The sequence below is a fragment of the Macadamia integrifolia genome, chromosome 11 (assembly GCF_013358625.1).
Source record: "Macadamia integrifolia cultivar HAES 741 chromosome 11, SCU_Mint_v3, whole genome shotgun sequence".
Classification (NCBI taxonomy): Eukaryota; Viridiplantae; Streptophyta; class Magnoliopsida; order Proteales; family Proteaceae; genus Macadamia; species Macadamia integrifolia.
In genome coordinates, this window is record NC_056567.1 from 244,277 (window position 1) to 264,462 (window position 20,186).

General features: G+C 36.7%; 2 protein-coding genes and 1 long non-coding RNA gene across 3 annotated transcripts; all 3 read left to right on the forward strand.

The window, feature by feature from the left end:
- The first annotated feature begins 874 nt into the window (after positions 1 to 874).
- LOC122093370 (metacaspase-5-like) lies at positions 875 to 2,629 on the forward strand. The gene is made up of 2 exons (XM_042663702.1): positions 875 to 1,307; positions 1,563 to 2,629. The coding sequence occupies exons 1-2, from the start codon at positions 962 to 964 to the stop codon at positions 2,492 to 2,494; spliced, it is 1,278 nt and encodes a 425-aa protein (XP_042519636.1). The 5' UTR covers positions 875 to 961; the 3' UTR covers positions 2,495 to 2,629.
- A 2,750-nt stretch (positions 2,630 to 5,379) lies between these two features.
- On the forward strand, positions 5,380 to 9,424 carry LOC122093293. The gene is made up of 2 exons (XR_006144409.1): positions 5,380 to 5,812; positions 9,084 to 9,424. It is a non-coding gene; the product is annotated as an uncharacterized LOC122093293 (long non-coding RNA).
- Positions 9,425 to 13,016: 3,592 nt separating this feature from the next.
- LOC122094239 (metacaspase-4) lies at positions 13,017 to 14,987 on the forward strand. The gene is made up of 2 exons (XM_042664980.1): positions 13,017 to 13,539; positions 13,853 to 14,987. The coding sequence occupies exons 1-2, from the start codon at positions 13,194 to 13,196 to the stop codon at positions 14,791 to 14,793; spliced, it is 1,287 nt and encodes a 428-aa protein (XP_042520914.1). The 5' UTR covers positions 13,017 to 13,193; the 3' UTR covers positions 14,794 to 14,987.
- Positions 14,988 to 20,186: the final 5,199 nt, after the last annotated feature.

A 20,186-nucleotide genomic window follows, 5' to 3' on the forward strand; every position in this document is an offset into this window, starting at 1 on the left:
TAGGTCCTCGAGATCAGCCTCAACCCTTGAAGAAAAATACTAGCAAGTTACATAACTCTTGCACCAATGTAGAAGTCAATGAGAGGAGTGCACAAGGGCATCAACAAGGGATGAGGGTGTTTTATATTTCACAGGGGTGGAATTGTCATTTTACCCCTTGCATTCAGGCACAGGGCCACGCAACTAGCTTGACAGACCTCTTTTCCCCTAATTATGATTAACTAACGGAATAATTTGTTGTCACTAAGGTGGTGCAGGTTGTCCTCTCTTAATGGAAATAAAAATTGTAATCTCTTTTAATTACCGCTTGTATTACTCCTAAAATCTTTTAATATAATATTTAAATAATAAAAAAATATCTTTAAATAAATAGAAATCATTTATTACATTTTAAATGACAAGATTAACCCGAAACCGTGTATATGAAACTAAAAGGAAAAAAAACGAGTAAGGTTACAATTTCGTTGTAACCAATGTTGGTTACAACAAAATTTTCCCTTATTACTAAAAACACCATCTGTCAGTGAATAGCACAGCTAAGCTAAGTGAAGCATGAATCAAGGTATTGGTGTTGGAATGGTCGTATCCGCCGATACTTATTGGTGTCACTTTAAGCCAATCCATATCGGTATTGCGATCTGTATCGTAATGCCCAAGACAGATATTGATATGTTTACCCAATATAGGGTGGTTCGGGCGATACGTGATTTATTTTTGAAATTCTGTCGGATCCTGGATTGGTATGCCCGTTCCAAACCGAAACAGATGTATCAACATTGGTATCACCGGAGGCGGTTTCGGCCTCCGATACTGATACCTATAATATTGAAGTCGAGTGAATATAAAATAGTGATAGTGTATGTTATCTGGTGAAGGCGTTTTTCCTGTTGAAAAGAAGACGATAGGAGACGAGAGAAGACGAGAGGCGGAATCGGAATCAGAGAAGAAATTGAGATCGAAGATGGCGAAGAAGGCGGTTCTGATTGGATGCAATTATCCAGGAACGAAGGCGGAGCTGAAGGGATGCATCAACGACGTCCGACGTATGTACGGATGCCTCATCGAACGCTATGGATTCGCCGAAGAAGACATCACCGTCTTGATCGACACCGATCACTCCTACACTCAGCCCACCGGCAAGAACATCCGACGTACCCTCGACAATCTCATCGGCTCTGCCAAACCTGGAGATTACCTCTTTGTCCACTACAGCGGCCATGGAACCCGTCTCCCTGCCGAAACAGGGGAGGAGGATGACACCGGCTATGACGAATGCATTGTCCCTTGCGATATGAATCTCATTACAGGTAAAAAAATCAAGTCACATCTCTCACTCTTCAATCTGTCGATCGATCGATCGATCGCCCATTTTCTACTAATTATCTTCCTCTTCGTCTGAGGAGAATTGATCATTTTACCTACCAGTCTATCGCCAAAACGATATATAACTCCAGGCTCCATTGATCGCCCGTTGACTCTAGTGTTTTTATGACTTCAATTTCTCTGTCTTTGTCGATTCCGATCTGAATAAAATTCTTTGCTTTAATTTTTGTGGGTTTCAGACGTCGATTTCAGGGAATTAGTGGACAAAGTCCCAGAACGATGTCGGATAACGATTGTGTCAGATTCGTGCCACAGTGGTGGCCTAATAGATAAGGAAAAGGAACAGATCGGGGAGAGCAGCAAAACTGCCTCCCATGAATCAGATTCTGGTGGCTTTGGGTTCAGACAGTTCTTAAAACAATCGGTTGAAGACGCATTAGAGTCTCGTGGAATTCATCTCCCTTCAGGGGATCACCATCGCCACCGTCAGCATCATCGCGATGTTGATCGAAGTGTAGCCGAGCCCCAATACACAGAGAGTGGCCACCGCATTAAGAGCCGGTCTCTGCCATTGTCTACTCTGATAGAGATACTGAAGCAGAAGACTGGCAAGGAAGACATCGATGTGGGGAAACTGCGACCGACCCTGTTCGACATCTTTGGCGAAGATGCAAGTCCGAAAGTGAAGAAGTTCATGAAGGTCATCATGAACAAGCTGACACATGGTGAAGGAGGAGAAGATGGAAATGGCAGCGGCAGCGGCAGCGGTGGGTTCCTAGGTATGGTTGGGAGTCTGGCACAGGAGTTTCTGAAGCAGAAGTTGGAGGAAAACGATGAGGATTACGTGAAACCTGCAATGGAAACAGAGGTGTCTAGCGAACAGGAAGCTTACGCAGGAGCCAAAAAGCAGACACTTCCTGATAATGGAATTCTGCTAAGTGGGTGCCAGAGTGACCAAACATCTGCGGACGCAACCCCTCCAGGCAATCCTAATAAAGCATATGGTGCTTTCAGCAATGCAATCCAGACTATAATTGCTGAATCCGATGGAGCAATTACCAACCAGGAGCTAGTGTTGAAGGCTAGAAGAATGCTCAAGAGCCAGGGATTCAGTCAACGACCCGGACTTTACTGCAGCGATTATCATGTGGATGCTCCTTTTGTTGCTTGATTAATACTTCATTGGATTTAAAACAAAGAGTCTCTGGGTGTACCTGTGCTGGATTTTTGGGACTGCTTGTCTTTGTCAGGTCATGTGCTTGAATAAGAAGAAAGATTGAATGGACAAGAATTATTGCCGGGAAAAGTACAGAGTAAAAATTGACATGAACTTTCTTTTAAATCTTGAATTTGGATGAGACTTAGAGAAGACATCATATTAGAATTTAGAAATTAGTTAAGGCAGGACCTAAATCAGTACAGCTCTGTTCTTTTGATCTTACATTCATTTACAAGATACAGATTAAAAAACATTTCATTGAAAAGAGGCTGGTTGACAATGGAGACTGCTTAGACACTGCAGCATTACATAACAAAGAAAGCTCTCCTTTCCTCTTCGCTTTTTCAATGGACACTAATAGTTTTCTTGGACTGCAACCATTTGCTACTACTACAGAACAAAGAAAGCTCTCCTGAACCTCCCAGTCTCGCCTGATCAAACCTCTGCAAATCCACCCTTGCCCCTGCAACAACACACACCCCCACCCCCCAAAAAATAAAAAATAAAAAAAAAAGTGACCCCTTAAAATGAAAATTTAATCCTTTCTTCTACTGAATCAATGTTCCTATAGTTCTCCTTCTCCTCTTCAAAGTTCAAACTGCACATGTTATTTATAAGTTGGTTGCTGATTTAGCGTCGTCGTCAATTGATCCTTTTAATTTGTTCTACCAGTTCTGTAAGATTGTTTATTAGTATGTCTCTTGATAATTACCAAACATTACTATCTGAGGATCATCCGATTTGTAGATGTAATGGTTGTGTCAATTTGGGCTCTTATGATAGTGGCTGTAGCTGGTTTTCTATTATGTTATTTAAATCACAATTTCATTATGTTTCTGTGAGCTATGGTGTTACAAGGAATGCGTTGGCATCAAAGGCCAAAGGAGTCTTGCAGGGTTTATGCCAAGCAAAGGCAAAAGAGTTCAGGAAGGTACAATCGTGGGTCGACAACAGTAAGCTTTGTAGTCGGATAATGTAAGGTAACCGGGTGTGGTGGCCGGCCATGGGAATTTTATATGTATATATATATATATATATATATATTAACTATTTCTTCTTTGATCCCTGATCTGGATGTGATTATGAATGTTAAGTATGACTATGTTATGAATGTAGCTGGTAGGGTTGCTCATATAGTTAGGGAGAGTAAGCCAATGCAATATGTAGAGAGATTGATGTTGATACTCTTTTATTTTAGTGGATGAAAATTTTGAAGTCACATTAATTCATGATTGTTTGAGGCTTTTAAATTATTAAGCAATAAAATATGGGAGAATTAAATCAAGGGTTATATATATATATATATATATCATACTATACTATATTATTGCTTTACTATTATATAAAAGTATGTACTCATGCTTTGTGGTTAATTTTTTCTTTGACTATTTTACCCCTCTTACTTAGTTAAATTCGTCCTCTTTTTCATTATATTTTTTGTCAATCCTTTCTATTTTTTCGATATTGTTGGTACCTTTTATATATTTTTTTAATATTTATATATTTTTAAAATTTTAGTTTCTTTATTCCTATCACATCCATTTCCTTATCTCTCCCTCCCTTTTTCCTACTTTCCTTTTCTCCCTCCCCTCTCACGCGTTTTCTTAAATTGGTCTCTTTTCTTTCCTTAAAATCTATATCTTTCTTAAGAAAAAAGAAAAAAAAAATCATTTCTCTCTCACGTTTCTATCTTTCTAAACTAAAGAAAAAATAAAAATCTATATTCTAAACTTTCTTCCTCAAAATTTTCTCCCTCATCTCTTATCCTTTTTTAATCCAGATCTTTCTAAAAAAAAAACTATATTTTAGAAATCGTTTTTACCTGCAAAATAAAAATCTTTTTAAATTTTCTCCATCTTTTCTCTCATGTTTTTATCCTACTAAAAATAATAAAAAAAAAATCTGTATTCTAGGAGTTTTTTTCCCCACCTCATTCTCATATTGTTTTAAATCTGAGATTTTCGAGTCATGGTTTTTTAAAACTGAACCAAATAAAAACGAAAAAAATCCCCTTTTTCTCTCTCTCATAACTTTTGCAGAGAAACAAAGTTCGATTGTTTGAAGAGAATACCAATGATGAGATTTGCATGCAAGGATTAAAGTATCGGTATCGATCATCGTAACTGTCGGCCAAAATTAAGATACGTATCGGAGGGTATCGTATCGTATCGGAGATACGCTAAAGATAAGCACATAAATGGATAGAAAACACTTTTTTATACACATTTGCATAAAAAAATAGTTAAAAAAAGTTATATATAACATGTATTATGCATAAACAGTAAATTGAGAGTATCGCACTAAGAATCCAAGGTTTGTAATTGTCCCATAAATGTAAAATCCTTGTTCCCAACCTTAATTTCCACTTTAGTTAGAGAGAAAAATGGTTCGTAGCAACTTTGGAATAAAAACACCTCAAAAAATTATGTTTTTTCTAAAAAATTACCCATTTTGGCCATTTTATGACCGTATCGGTACGTATCGGTGTGTATCGATCGATACACACCGATACATACCGATACATATCGAAACGTACATTTCACTTCAATTTTGAATTTTTCATAGAGTATCGGTACGTATCGGTGCGTATCGGTGGTGTGTCGGTGCGTATCAGTGTGTATCGTAGGATACGTATCGCTACATAAGGGTTTTAAAATTTTCATGATACGTATCGGTATGTATCGTGCCAATGCCTACCGATATGGATATGTATCGGACGATACGGCACGATACGCACCGATACTTAAAACCATGTTTGCATGTGTGTAGACAATGAAAGATACACACGTGCTTCACGCAACCTTCGATTGCTTCGATTAGCTTCGCCGCCTGATTTAGCTATTTCCGGTGCAGCGGCACACAAGTCTTTCCTTCAGTGTTCTCCATCTTCAAACTTCGATTGCTTTAATTTGTCTTTGCCACCCGATTTAGCTATTTCCGGTGAGAAGAAAGTTTTTTCAATAAGGGCTTTGCTTGCTTTGGATTGCTTCAGATTTTAAAGTTTATCTGATGTAATACTCGGGAATTCCACTAAACTTGATGTAGAAGAAAGTGATCCTCTCTAACATTAGTTTCTTTTCTCTATTCTCTGTCTCTCTCTCTTGCTATTTCTCACTTTTATGTGGTTTCATCATCATCTGCAATAGAGCACGACGTCTTCTCCTGCGCACATTGTCAACGATAAGCCCCATGTTCAGCACAATCTAGAGATCTTCTCAGCTATTGGAATAGCAGATCCATCAATGTCTCCCTACCATTGGGTTCTCCCAGGTAATCGTCCCATCTCATTGCTTTTATCCCAATAATTCTTTTTTCTTCTTAGGCTTTTTCTTGTACAATTCGTATAAGAAGATTTATATGGAAAACAGTTTGATTGGTGCTGCAATTAATATTTGTTTTGTTTTTGTTTCTCTGAATTAGATTGGTTTTGATGATTTATGTGATTTATATTTAGTTTATAACTGGTTTTGTTTCATCTTGTAAGAGGTTTTGAATTCATTCCACCTTGAAACAATTGTGATGCTTTTTTGTTATGGTTATTTGCTTTATAATTACGTTGAACTAAAAGAGAAAGGATTTCTATTACATGCGTGATTCTCGCAACGAGCATAGTGCAACTTCTCCTGTAGATAATGGATGAGGTGGCGGTATTAGTGCACGGATGTATATGATAAGTTATTATGTTAGTGAGGATTATTATTAAATGTTTGTTAGCTATTAGAGGGGAGAGAACTTAGGGAAGTTACATAATATCATGGGATATTATGGGAGAGCAATTAAGTAGGGAACTAGAGTCGTGGGAGTAATGCTATTAGTTAGCAAATATTGTATTTCTTTAAATATGATAATTATCTAATGAGAATGGGTCTTTGGATGAAATTAATCTACGTATGTAGAAAGAGGCAGAGTTTCCTCAGTAGAGCTCAAATTCTATTTTCACTCAACTCTCTCTCTCTCTCTCTCTCTCTCTCTCTCTCTCTCTCTCTCTCTCTCTCTCTCTCTCTCTCTCTCTCTCTCTCTCTCTCCATATTATCTTCTTACAACCTTTTTTTACAATTGGGAAGAAGAAAGGTACCGTGTATGTACCAATTTCCTTCCTTCTCTGAACCCAAGCCCCAAAAGTTGAACAGGTAAGGGATATTGATTATTGGAGCATATTGGGCTTTGACACATACAATACCTATATATTTACTATGCCTTGTTTACTCTTATAGTTTATTTACTGATCAGCGTTCATTATTAGAAAGGAAACTGGTAGCAGATAAAAAAACCCAAACACACTAAAATCTCCGAGCCAAATTATACCACTTAAAAGAGTAATTCATTGAGCATCTCAAGGCTGACCTCGATTTATCTTAAGATTTAGTATCTTGTTATGGACCATTAGGGTATGTATGCCAATGTGAAAATACAAACCTGAGATTGATCAAAAGTAGTAGTACCATTCCATCTTGGCTCAAAGCTATAAGAATAAATTTTCCAGTAGCATAGACATCTTCATGTATCACATATTCCCTCTTATTTTTATATTTCATGGGGAAATAAAACAAATATGACACAATACTCTCCAGTCTCCACTTGCATGGAAGGATTGATTCTTCCGAATCACTAAAATGTTGTTGCAGAGAATCAAGATAGAAGAAGGAGATGTATATGGATACATCATCTAGAACAAGCAAAAACTGATTTCAGATAATCCAGCCTTATCCCCCACCCTTCCTTTGTGTTTTCTCTTATTGTAGTTTCATCACCAAAATAACAGGTTCGGTTCAAGGATTTTCTTTTCATTAGTTCCTTTTGAAATAAAATATGACAGATAATTTATTTAACAACCATCCCTCAATCATTGTCCTTTTTGTGTTCTGTGCTTTATACTGGTATTTTTATTTTTCCTTCCTTTTACCTTCAATTTTATTATTTTTTTCTAATTTGATCTGTACTCTATACTGGTATTTTTATTTTCAAGGTGTTTTTTACACACCTACACTTTGTGTGATGGGTGCTAACTGTTTGGGGATTTGATTCAATGTAGGGAATAGGATTGCTTCTGTTATGGTTATTATTTTGAATTCTACTTGAAAATGAATCTAAATTAACTCTGGGTGGTGCCCTTGATTCCCTAGCTTGTGGCAGCGAGTTCCATGCCGCTATAACTAGAGTGCAATATACACTGTTAATTTCATTGATTCAGAACCATCATTTTTGCTTTTTACTTGGATATGGACATGAAAATGATTTGATTTTCTCTTCCTCTCTCATTTGCACCAAAAGTTTTTTATATTGTTTAATGTGTTGAAACAATATTTGGATTTATGGTAATTTCTAATTCGGAAATTGTTTTCTCATTCTCTTATATAGTTGTATTAGATGTTCCAGTATACAGGTTTTGGTTCAGTAATCTATAGGTTTTGATTTTCATAAAAAAATTGTAGACAAGCTCAATTTCTATTTCTTTTCTTCCTGCTTTTCTATTGTTTTAAATGCTTTGTCTCATTCCTGCTATACAGTTCTTGTTCGTTATTGGTTTGATTTGTATTCGTCATTTGGAAAGCCACTAGTACCCAATTTATTTTCAGCTAAAATGAGAGTGAATAATTCGTGGTAGGAAAATATATATTACCCTTTAAAGCATTCTAGTCTGAGAGCGGGCTTCCTAAAGACAGAATTCCAACTTCAGTACCCTCTTCTTCAATTCCAAATCAACTATTCTCTGCTGTTTCTCCAACTATAAACAGGTAAAATATAAAGCATCTATTTTGATAAATAACAAGAGATGAAATTTTTGGATAGAAAAGGAAAGCTAAAAACAGATTTGTTCAAGGGAGAGTACAAAAAAAAAAGGTGGGGGGTGTTCAGGGTAATTATTTGTGACTCCAATAGATTTTATTTTCCAATGAGAGCAAATAAGCTTGATCTTATCTCTCAATTTGGCTATCTCTTCATCTGTAGCAGTTGACCCCTAGATGCCAACTCAGACACATCAGAATAGAGACTTATCAATTTATTTTTGTTTTTCTTGATAGGTAGTTACCCACTTTATTACTTTTTCTCTTAAAATAAGGAAAAAATGGATTGAAATCCTCTGCGGCCGTAATCCTTGGCAGAGGGTATGTCTAATTTTGACATGTGGCATTGTCCATATGCATGGTAGATATAGGGTTTGCCGGTCTGAAATCTGACTTTTAAAATGAATCGGTTCATTTCATAGACCAATTATGTGTAAGGTGGGGAGTCCCAAATAGGGCCCCAAATAAGGACTTCCAAGGTTTTATAACTCCCTTTTATTTTGTTGGTATAACATTCTCACCTAATTACACATACACACACACACACACACATATGTTCTGTAACTTGATTATACTCTACATTTATTTTTGAGTTTCAGTTATCTATTCTTTCAATTTTGATTAAAAACACTAGTTAGAATCTGCTATGTAATTATCAATTAATAGCAGATGCGGCTATTAATAATGAATTCACATATGCTCCGTTTTCCTTAGATTCTATTAATAATGAATTCATACTCCCATATCTGATGCAGATGCGGCTACTCTTACCTGGTTGGACCAGCATGACCAGCTTTGGAAACCAAGAGCTAAGAAGAACCGATCCAACCCAGGATTTTGGTCCAACAAGGGTTGAAAATAAAATTAGTAGTTATTTAGTATTTTATTTCATGCATTTTATTTTTCAAATTTAAATGCAGGACTTAGGATCTATTTCCTTCCATTGGTTTCCTTTTTTATAGTTGTGTCTTAGTTTGGGCTAATTTCTATTTCAAGCTTCTAATTCTATGTCTTTACTTTCCTATATATTGACTGTAATCGATGGATAAACCAGAGTGATTTGATTATTGAATAAAGATGTTGAGTTTGTGCACTAGTGAAGTGTCTAGTGATTTCCCTTCTTTCCCCTCTCTATTATGATTTTTCCTTTCTTCCCTAAGGTTCTCCATCAACTTGGTATCAGAGCCGAAGGATCATCCCCATCACTCTCTTCTTCCCTCCGTCTCTTTCCCTTGGCGTGCCATTTCTTTCGAGAACTTAAAAAAAATAATAATAAAAAATCTGCCGCAGAACAGAGAAGTCTGAAACTACTCTCTGTTATCTATTTTTTAATTTTAACATCAATGGTATTGTTATGGGAAAATTTTGGCCTTTAAATAGGAAAAACATAACAATTTTATAAATGAATTTTGTAGGAGTGAAGGTGGTTGATTTTTTTTTTCAATTTTTCCATGATATAAACCAATAAGTTAGACAAAAATTGATTAAAATGACAAAGTTTAGTCGAAATAATATTGATGGATCCAACTGACTTTTTGATAATCATCTGAAATTACTAATTGCTTCAATGGATATCATATATGATATTAAAGAAAAAAAAATTATTTGATGTAATCTCATGTAGACATTTTGGTCCCTCTCTCTCTCTCTCTCACACACACACACACAAATAGCCTCATGTGCATTTGCACGTGTATTTTTTACTGGTATATATATACCAGTAAAAAAAACACGTGCAAATGTACGTGGTCAAACATTTTTTTTCGCATGCTTGTGTGGACAAAAATTGCAAGTGTGGAAGAGAGGGATAGAATGGAAAAAAGAAGAGGGGTGATAGGGATTAGATAGAAGAGGAGAGCTCCTGGAGAAAGGGAATTAAGGAATTATTTTGATTTATGTCCTATTTGGTAGTATATCTTGTCCATTGTTCATATCCACTCTCAGTGTAATATATGTTACGGTAAAAGCAACACTTTTAGAAATGGAGGTCACTAAAAGTACAATGCATTTGAAGGCCTTGTAATTTGATGAAAATATTATTTTACTTGATCATGAAACTGAATATATTATTGTAGTTAGGCATGAAACCTCAACAACAAAATAATGGAGTAGGATATGATGCATTGCATGTACGACTATATAGATGTATCAATGTAATCGTAATTCACCAAAAAGAAGAAGAAGAAGAAGAAGAAGAAGAAGAAAAAGATATTAAAGTTATGGGGAAAAGATGTTTATTGTATTTGACATCTATCATCTTGAATTTAACATATAACTGAAAAATATAAGTATACAATCTATTATTTATCATCTTTAACTTATGGGGACTTAGTGTACATAGAAATTTTTTATAAGTGTACATGAAAAATATTATTGATGAATTTTGGATCTAAATTCTACTATTTCTTCTAAAGACCCGGCAGTTGTATCTCAGCAAATCTATTATCTTTTCTTTCTTTTTAATGGTAGTATTCTCTTTAAAAAACACTGTTATTTCTTACACTTCTTTGTCTTCTTCAGGTTCTCTTGGAAGGCCATCGTGAGGCATCCATCAAATCCTACTTTAGGTGATTCATTGAATCAGAGCATTCATAGTTGCATTAGAAATTGACACTAATCCATTTAATCTCAGATCATTGTTCCAAAGTCCAACCCAGTTTTCATAAATAATTAGCCAGTGTGCATGCATCAAAGCTGAGTTTAGAGAACCAAGCAGTTTGGTTACCACCTGATTGGAATAATTTCAACTTTCTCTTCACAGTTTGACCTACCCAAATTTCATTGAATGTTCCCCTTTCACCTCCTAAAATCGAGAGCTTGCAAAGAGATGACATGTTTCCTAATTGGTTTATTATCTTCAGAAGGCAAGCCCTCCTAATTGTCTTGCTTTGGAGATTCTTGGCAATCTAATTTTATCCAAGAAAATTCCAATATTGTGATCTGTAAGAATCCCAACTCAAGAAGTACACTCCACATAAAAGAAAAGGTAATACAAACATAAAGTGCAAGAGGAATGAAAAACTCTCCCAATAGATTTACCTGTCCAAGTTTCATCTTTATGAGAATCATATATCTATCTGTTGTGGAACGGAACCAGAAAGCCATTTCAGAACCTTGTATTAAGGAATAAAGAAAATAAAATTCTCGCAAGTGTTGATAAAGAATATGAAATTCTAAACCTGCTGTGTCAACCGAGTATATTATTCCTCAACAGAAATTGAAACTAAAAATAGAAATCTTCAATTTACGAATAAAAAGAAAGGAAGGGGAATCATAGGAACTAACACAGATATGAATGAGAGAGAGAGAGAGAGAGAGAGAGAGAGAGAGAGAGAGAGAGAGAGAGAGAGAGAGAGAATGATCATCCCTATGGATATAAGAACAAGGGTTTCGAACTGATTTTTGGAATTTTGAAGAACCCTAAAGACAACGGTCGCAGAGAGAAGTGCACAGAGGCTTCAGGGAAGGGCCAAGTTTCAATTCATTAACTGCAGCATCATCTGAAGAAACATCTGAATGAGTCCAGCCAAGTTCACATATATAGTTAGATGTTCTTCATGACTTCCAAGTTGTTGAAACCGATGTTATGTACGCATAGGGTCTCTGTGAAGGAGAGCCTATGTATGTGGATCGATCCTATGTACGTGCAACTAAAGAAAAGAAAGGAAGAGAAACCAAGAAAGAGAGAGAGATTTTTAATACAAAAAGGAGAGAGAGAGAGAGGTAAGAGTTTCAAACTAAAACGAAAGTAAAAAAGACAGAGAGTAGAGAAAGGAGGAGACAAGGGATGTGACATCAGATATTAGAGTCTTAAAGGAATTAAAATTGGAGAATATTAAGTATTTTAAAAAATATAAAAATATAAAAGGTATCGATAATTTAAAAGAATGGAGAAAAAGGTTAATAAAGAAAAAAAAGGTAAAATTGTCAAGTGAAAAATTTATCACTTTGTGTTTTTATTTAATAGTATGATATATATATATATATATATATAAAACATAAGTTATTTATATAACAGTGAACTTAAATCCATATAATTGAGATAAGGCTGATTTGTTGTTGTATTTAAATCTATATAATCAATATTTAGAGTTTAACTAAATGAAACTCTCTCTCTCTCTCTCTCTCTCTCTCTCATATATACATACATCGCTAGATTAATTACACATTGCTTGTTAATATTTTTTTGAAGTAAATTATTAACATAACAAGATGTGTTATTTATCCAAACATTTGGTACATGCTTATTAGTATTTTAGAACTCTATTTTTGTGCACTCTTCCAACCTTTAGATATTTTTAAAGCTCTATTTTGCAAACTTTGTTTTGACTGAAATTAATAACATGAAAGAGATCCATTTGTGGGTTCGATTCTCCATTTATGCATCTGCAAAGTGTGTGTAAGCTGATCTAGACCTTAGTTAAAGAAAAGAAAAGAAAAAAAAAAAAAAAAACTAATAACATTAAAGAATGTCATTGTGACACACTTGTCCACAATATTTGTGGTAAATATCCTATCCATTATTCCATCCAACCCACCAAGAACTATATAACGGGATCTCATCCAACGGTGGACTATTATTCATGATTTTTGGCACCCGGAACAACCATAGATAATGCCTTTTGGATCAATACTATAAGATAGCCTTTCCACTCGCTCATAATTACTAACCCACCGTCCATTTTGTGTCCGGAACTTTCTTCCGTTTTTGGATTTTGGTATCTGTAATTCTGTATCCGCCTTTTGGGTCCCATTTGGTTAATTGGTAAAGCAATTCTTCTCTAAAAAGGAGACTAGAGGAGGAGAAGGAAAGCCAGAATCAGAAAGTTGAGATCGAAGATCGATAGTGTGAGAACTCAGAACAGATGACGAAGAAGGCGGTTCTGATTGGATGCAATTACCCAGGAACGAAGGCGGAGCTGAAGGGATGCATCAACGATGTTCGACGTATGTACAAATGCCTCATCGAACGCTATGGATTCGCTGAAGAAGACATCACCGTCTTGATCGACACCGATGATTCCTACACTCAGCCCACCGGAAAGAACATCCGACGTGCTCTTGCCAATCTCATCCGCTCCGCCGAGCCTGGAGATTACCTCTTTGTTCACTACAGCGGCCACGGAACCCGTCTTCCTGCTGAGACAGGGGAGGATGATGACACCGGCTACGATGAATGCATTGTCCCTTCCGATATGAATCTCATCACAGGTAATAAACCTCACTCTGCCCTCTTTCTCTCTGCTTCATCATCGTTTGAGTCTATCGATCTGTGTTTCTACTACTAATCTGCCTCTGAATCGAAGGAGAATCGATCGATTTGCATATCAATCTACGGCAAAATGAACAGATTCTGTTTTTTCAGGGTTTCATTTTCTGTGTCGTTTGTCGATTCCCGATCTGTTGTAATACACACAGACACACACACAGTTATAATTAACAAGGAAATAAATAAAACTCCTTGCTTTTTTCTTTTTTCTTTTTTCTTTTCCCTTTTTTTTTTTTTTTTTTTGGTGGGTTGCAGACGACGATTTCAGAGATTTAGTTGATAAAGTCCCAGAAGGATGTCGCATAACAATTGTGTCAGATTCGTGCCACAGCGGTGGCCTATTAGATGAGGCCAAGGAACAGATCGGGGAGAGCACCAAGGATGCCTCCCATGAATCAGAATCTGGTGGCTTTGGGTTCAAACAGTTCTTGCAGCGATCGGTTGAGGACGCATTTGAGTCCCGTGGAATTCATATCCCTTCAGGGGATCATCATCGCCACCATCACCATCACCATGGTCCCGATGAAGATGTTGATCGCAGTGAGAGCGAGCTACAATACTCTGAGAGTGGCCACCGTATCAAGAACCGGTCTCTTCCACTGTCGACTCTGATAGAGATACTGAAGCAGAAGACCGGTAAGGAAGACATCGATGTGGGGAAACTGCGGCCGACTCTGTTCGACATCTTCGGTGAGGATTCAAGTCCCAAGGTGAAGAAGTTCATGAATGTCATCATGAACAAGCTGACACATGGTGGAGGAGGAGAAGGTGGAAATGGCAGTGGCGGCGGTGGTGGGTTCCTGGGCATGGTTGGGAGTCTGGCGCAGGATTTCCTGAAGCAGAAACTGGAGGAAAACGATGAGGATTACGTGAAACCAGCAATGGAAACAGAGGTGTCTAGCAACCACGAAGCATACGCAGGAGCAAGAAAGCGTTCGCTTCCTGATAGTGGAATTCTGATTAGTGGGTGCCAGACTGACCAAACATCTGCGGATGCAACCCCTTCAGGGAATCCTAAAGAAGCATATGGTGCTCTCAGCAATGCAATCCAGACTATAATTGTTGAATCCGATGGAGCAATTAGCAACCAGGAGCTTGTGTCCAAGGCTAGAAGAATACTCAAGAGCCAGGGATTCACTCAACGACCCGGCCTCTACTGCAGTGATTATCATGTCGATGCTCCTTTTGTTGCTTGATATACTTCATTGAGTCATTGGATCTCCTTGAAAGAAAGAGTTCCTATCTAGGGACTAGGGGTGTGTATTTTTACTGGATTTTTGGTACTGCTTGCGTCTTGCTTTGGTTATTTGTTTGAATGCTTGAATGCTTGAATGAGCAATGTTATTTTACAAGACTAAAATAACAATTCACAAGAAAATCCAGTTGGCAATGGAGACTGCATGAACAATTTAGCATTACAGCCGAGCATAGAAAGTTTCTTATTTTCCTCTTCCCTTTTTACAATGGGCACTTCAGTGGCTTTCTAGCTTGGACTGCAACCGTTTGCTTGTGTTGAAAGCTGAAGCATCTGGATCGGATGTTAAACCCCTTCCCAAAAAACGAATAAGTGACCTCCTAAAGAAGAAAAATCAATCCTTTCTTCTGCTGTATCAACAATCAACATCTTGAAACCCATTCTAATCTGTGAAAAAAAAAAAATTAATATGTACTCTATAGTCCACATTGATTCTTACTTGTGTGAGGCTTTCAAACCATTAATTAAGCAACAAAAAATGTGCAAGAAGTCAAATGAAAAAAGTGAGAAGTTGCCAAAAGGCAGCTTGGCCTACACCAGCGAATGGGCGAACCGCGAATGGGCCAATGTGATGGAAATATTTAAGAACAGAGCAAGAATCACAGTTGCAGAGATATGGGAAACGAAGAAGAAGAAGAAGAGAAAGCAGTGAAAATACTTATTTTCTTGTCTTTCACATGGGCTCAAGTGCTCAACTACTACTAAATAACAGCTTCATGCTTGACAAGATAACAACGCATTCTAATTAACAAGCTAACACATAATCTTTCAAGGCAAGTGGCCTTTTCCTCTGTCTTTTGCTCTGCATGCAGGAGGATTGGTCACTTTTGGATAGTTCTTTGCCACATCAGCCATTCACTTCGCTCTAGAAGAGTAACTATAGAGTTTGGGGTAGACCTGCTGCCTACCTAAATGTTTATAGTCGGGTTGGGCTAGAGTATTTCCAAGTACATCCTAGAACTGAACTTTAGGACTCAAGGAGGGCTCATAACATGCCTCTTAAATACCTTGGCCAGGACCAAAAATTCAGTGTGGGACATGAATTCCAACGGTTTGGACTGGTCTAGATCGATGTCATATTCTACGTTTGAGCGACATATTTCAGTGTTTATTTGAAGGTCAGCATCAATTTTAGTGCGGTTTTGGCTCTGGTTCTGATTCTAAGCTTCCATATTAGGATTTTCGCGCTTCGTAATTGCTCCCTCTTTCATCCTATTTGTATTTTATCGTCATGCCGTGGAGTTCTTGACACAAATATCACAAGCAACATAAGCATAGTAATAAGGATGCTAGAGAATACGTAGATTTTGAAAAAGAAGGGGGAAGAAGCTGCTATTAGGGATTTTGAGGATTCAACATTTGGTGAGGAGAAATGAAAAACATGGTTGGAAAATTAATAGAAAGATCAGTTTAACCGAATTGGTCAGAGTGCCCACATATTCCTTGGTCCGCAGTTTCACATGTACTCATTCTTTGACTAAGCTATGTCTCTATTGGAGTTATATTTGGAATGGAATCATATTCATGGATATTAGCTTAAAAAAAAAAAAAAAAATCACGGATCCTAGACATTAATTTAGGTGGTGAGTCTCAACCAAATTCTTTCTCATCCAAAAGAATGACGTTTCCTACAAGGGAATAATTTGTTGTTCTCAAACTTGATTGCCTCAAATCAGTTTAATATTAACTCCCAGTATGCAGGAAGATCTTCCAAAGATCCCTCCATCCTCGCTAACGTCTTTGAAATTCTTCTCCCCCACTCTCTCCTTTGCCTCAAATCCCCTCACTCTAGTCTCTCCCTCTAGTACCACACCATAGATGAATGGCTTTGGATGTGTTTGGTTACATAATTCGTTAGAGAGTCTTTTTAATGAAACATGATTCTCTATTTTTTTTAAATTGTTTGGTTGTTTTTTGAGTTGGTTCTACTTAGAAATATTAATTCATTTGAAACACCTTGCATGTAAAGCTAAATGTGGTTCATTTGAGAAATAAGATAAATAGTAAAATTCATATTTGACATACATAATCCTAGCCTTCATATAAATAGTCCATGTCAAGTGGTGATTCAAAAAAATCACAAAAATGGGGATGGATAACCAAGCAGTTTTCTGAAAAATCTTACAAATAAATACGATTCAACATGAACATTTTCTATGGACTCATTGCCAAGTCCAAAATAAAACTCCAATGAATTATATAACCAAACACATTCTTCTTCTTTCTCTTTCGATTTATCCCTTACACTTGGTAAAGGGATGTCAACTTAAGGCTGTACATGATAAGGATGTGAATTTAAAATCAAAATCATTTAGATGACAAAGAATCTCCAAAAGTAAGTTGCAAAGAATGTTACTCATTACCTTACATAAAGAGAGCAACCCTTTGGGCCCTCTCTGGGACAAATGGATCGATAAACAATTTATAATTTATTGATTCATCACTTTGATTATGATAACATGCACCCTTTATTATATAATATAGCGTTTTCGGCTAAAATCTGCAATAGATGATGTTAGTCATATGTGGCCACCACGTGGTGCAGCCGTGCAAGTTCAAGATTGTTTGTTATTTTACTCAAAAAAGGTTTATTTATGTATTTATTTATTGTATTTTTTTATAACTTCCCTCACAACATCCTTTCCCCAAAGCTTATATGGATGATTACTACTTGATATGGTTATGCTTGGTATGAACGAAACCTAATTCAAACCCAACTTCTTGCAGTCTTAATGATTACCAAACGTAACCCTATAAGAGCATGGCTTGGAGGTAAAGGTGTCAAACGGTCCGTTGAGTCTGGTTTTTTTGGATTTTTGTTTTTCTGCTTTTATTAGCGGATTCAAATCCTCTGTTATTCTTGGTCTTGTTATTGTTGTGTTATTTTAAATATAGAAAATGACACGTCGCATTACTGAGATGGCCCGTCCTTCTAGTTGGACCTGGACGGGCCATTTCACTCCACTTTATTGTGTATCCATTGTATTATTATTATTATTATTATTATTATTATTATTATTATTATTATTATTATTATTATTATTATTACTTTCACCTGGACATGCATTTGATTATGTGAGAATCAAACACCTCTCTCATTTCTTACCATTATTAAGGTGAAGAGGATCCGGCTTATTTTCAATTTTTAATCGTCCTATTCATATATGTACATTATTAAAATCCAATAATTTTGGAAGTTTGAGGCATTTGAGGGGTTACATTGGTTTTGAATTTTAAATAACTTCCATAACTATTGGATTTTGATAATGCACAAATGTTGTGCGCAAGGAGAGAATTGGAAACAAGCCAAATCCAGATGAAGAGATGTGTATATGGAAGTAAAGGGATAAGTGTTGGATCTTCATATGTATGTCTAGGTGAACATACGCCAAGCAATTCGCCTTAACTAAAATGGGGTAGGATCTATCGAATCGGCCGACACTGATGGGTTGACCTTTTGAACTCCTCACTAGTCAATGTAATTGTTTAGTTTCTAGAACTCAGTAAAATATCAAAACCCTATAGAATGGCCGCAAGAAAGATCTTTTGGATCAAACCAGAGCAAACCATTTAAAAAAAAAAAAAAAGGAATTAAATTTGATATTTAAATATTTTTTTCTTTTATTTTTACGTGGAAAAACAAATCAAACTAATTATAGACCAATAAGAAACCTTAAAATAACAAGATAGAAATTTGATATATACATATTATATGATGACGAGAAAAATATATATTGAGGCAAATACCAGAAGCCTTCTTCGTGGTCTGAAACAAACAAATGATGAAGGACGGGACATGACTAAAGTCTGAAGTAATTCAGAGATTTTTCATAACTTGATTGTGAATGCTACCACCAGTTCATAGCTTTGGAGTTTAGTTCCATTATTATTTTTATTATTTTTATTGTCTATAGATCTCTTTTTCTTGGTTCATTTTTTGCTCCAACCTTATAATAAAATTGTGCTTTTATTTAAATAATTTGGCTTACCTTGTTATGCACAAAAAAATTAAAATCTACGATACAAGAACTTCTTAAAATATTTATGGTTGATGAATTTTTTTCTTTTCTTATAAAATAAAATAAAAAGAAAGAAGTGTAATTTACAGCGTCACCCCCTGAAGAATGCCAGTATTATAGGAATACCCTATCTCTTTTACCAAATTAGACTTAGACCCCCTGCCGTCATTCTCCGTTAAGGCATATACCTTATATGCTGATGTCAGCTATTATATTTTTTTTTAAATACCAAAATATCCTTACTAAATGTGAAGTATCTAAAATGCTCATGTAATAAGCAGCGGTCCACCACCTAATGCAGTGATCCCACCTGGATCTTTAATACTACCACCCCGAAGCTATACACGTCACTCTTTTCCATCAACCTGAACAACCTATGGTACTTTGGATCCAAGTATCCCAGTGTTCACTGTGGCCCCGTCCAAATGGACTTTGACGACGATGAGTCAGTGAACACCAGCAGCCTCGATAACCCAAAATCCCTCACTTTGATCCTCATATCCTTCTCTACAAATATGTTCGATGATGTTATGTCTCTATGAACGATTGCCGACGCCACTGAGAAGTGAAGGTACTCCAATGCCATCGGCGTCTGCAACGCCACCTCTACTCTCACTTCCAATGTCAACGGCTCCTTCCTTTCCAAGCACTTCGACTCATGGAGATGATCGGCTAGGGTACCGTTCGGGACATTATCGTATACGAGGACTAGCCCTCTTGGATTGCTACAGTACCTGCGGAGCTTCACGAGGTTCGGGTGGTCTATCGATGACAGTATCAAGATCTCGTTGCAGAATGCCTTTGTGGTATCAGGACAGTTAGCGTCCCACTCGAACTCAACCTCTAGAGTCATACTCACACTCAACAACCTCTCCTACATTGTAGGCATTTTCAGTGAGCACAAACTCTAGAGACTACTTGCAGTCCAAGACTACCTCATGAGACAGCAGAGTTGGAATAGGACTCTCACATGTGATAATAGACTTTCTATCCATTATTCACAGATGTTAACTGAGTCCTACCCCATTACTATTAGAGTTTGAGTCTCCCACATGTGATCATAGAGTTTGTCTATAACTCAATAATTGTAATCTCTATATAAGAGCACCATTGTACGCTCATTAAAGCTAATGCCAATATACAATTTCAACATGGTATCAAAAGCCGCATAAAGCTCCACCGAGCACCCTCCTCCTCCCTTTTCTACCATGGCCGAACCATCCCCACCTCCCACATCCCTATCTGGTGCTCATCATATGATATCTCTAAAGCTCACATCTAAGAACTATATTGATTAACGCACACAGGTCGTACC

Bases quoted from the DNA above. Each gene is read 5' to 3' on its own strand.
- LOC122093370 (XM_042663702.1), top strand. From the start codon at position 962: ATGGCGAAGAAGGCGGTTCTGATTGGATGCAATTATCCAGGAACGAAG. The intron at 1,308-1,562 runs GTAAAAAAATCA...TGTGGGTTTCAG, and splicing joins CGATATGAATCTCATTACAG to ACGTCGATTTCAGGGAATTA.
- LOC122094239 (XM_042664980.1), top strand. From the start codon at position 13,194: ATGACGAAGAAGGCGGTTCTGATTGGATGCAATTACCCAGGAACGAAG. The intron at 13,540-13,852 runs GTAATAAACCTC...GGTGGGTTGCAG, and splicing joins CGATATGAATCTCATCACAG to ACGACGATTTCAGAGATTTA.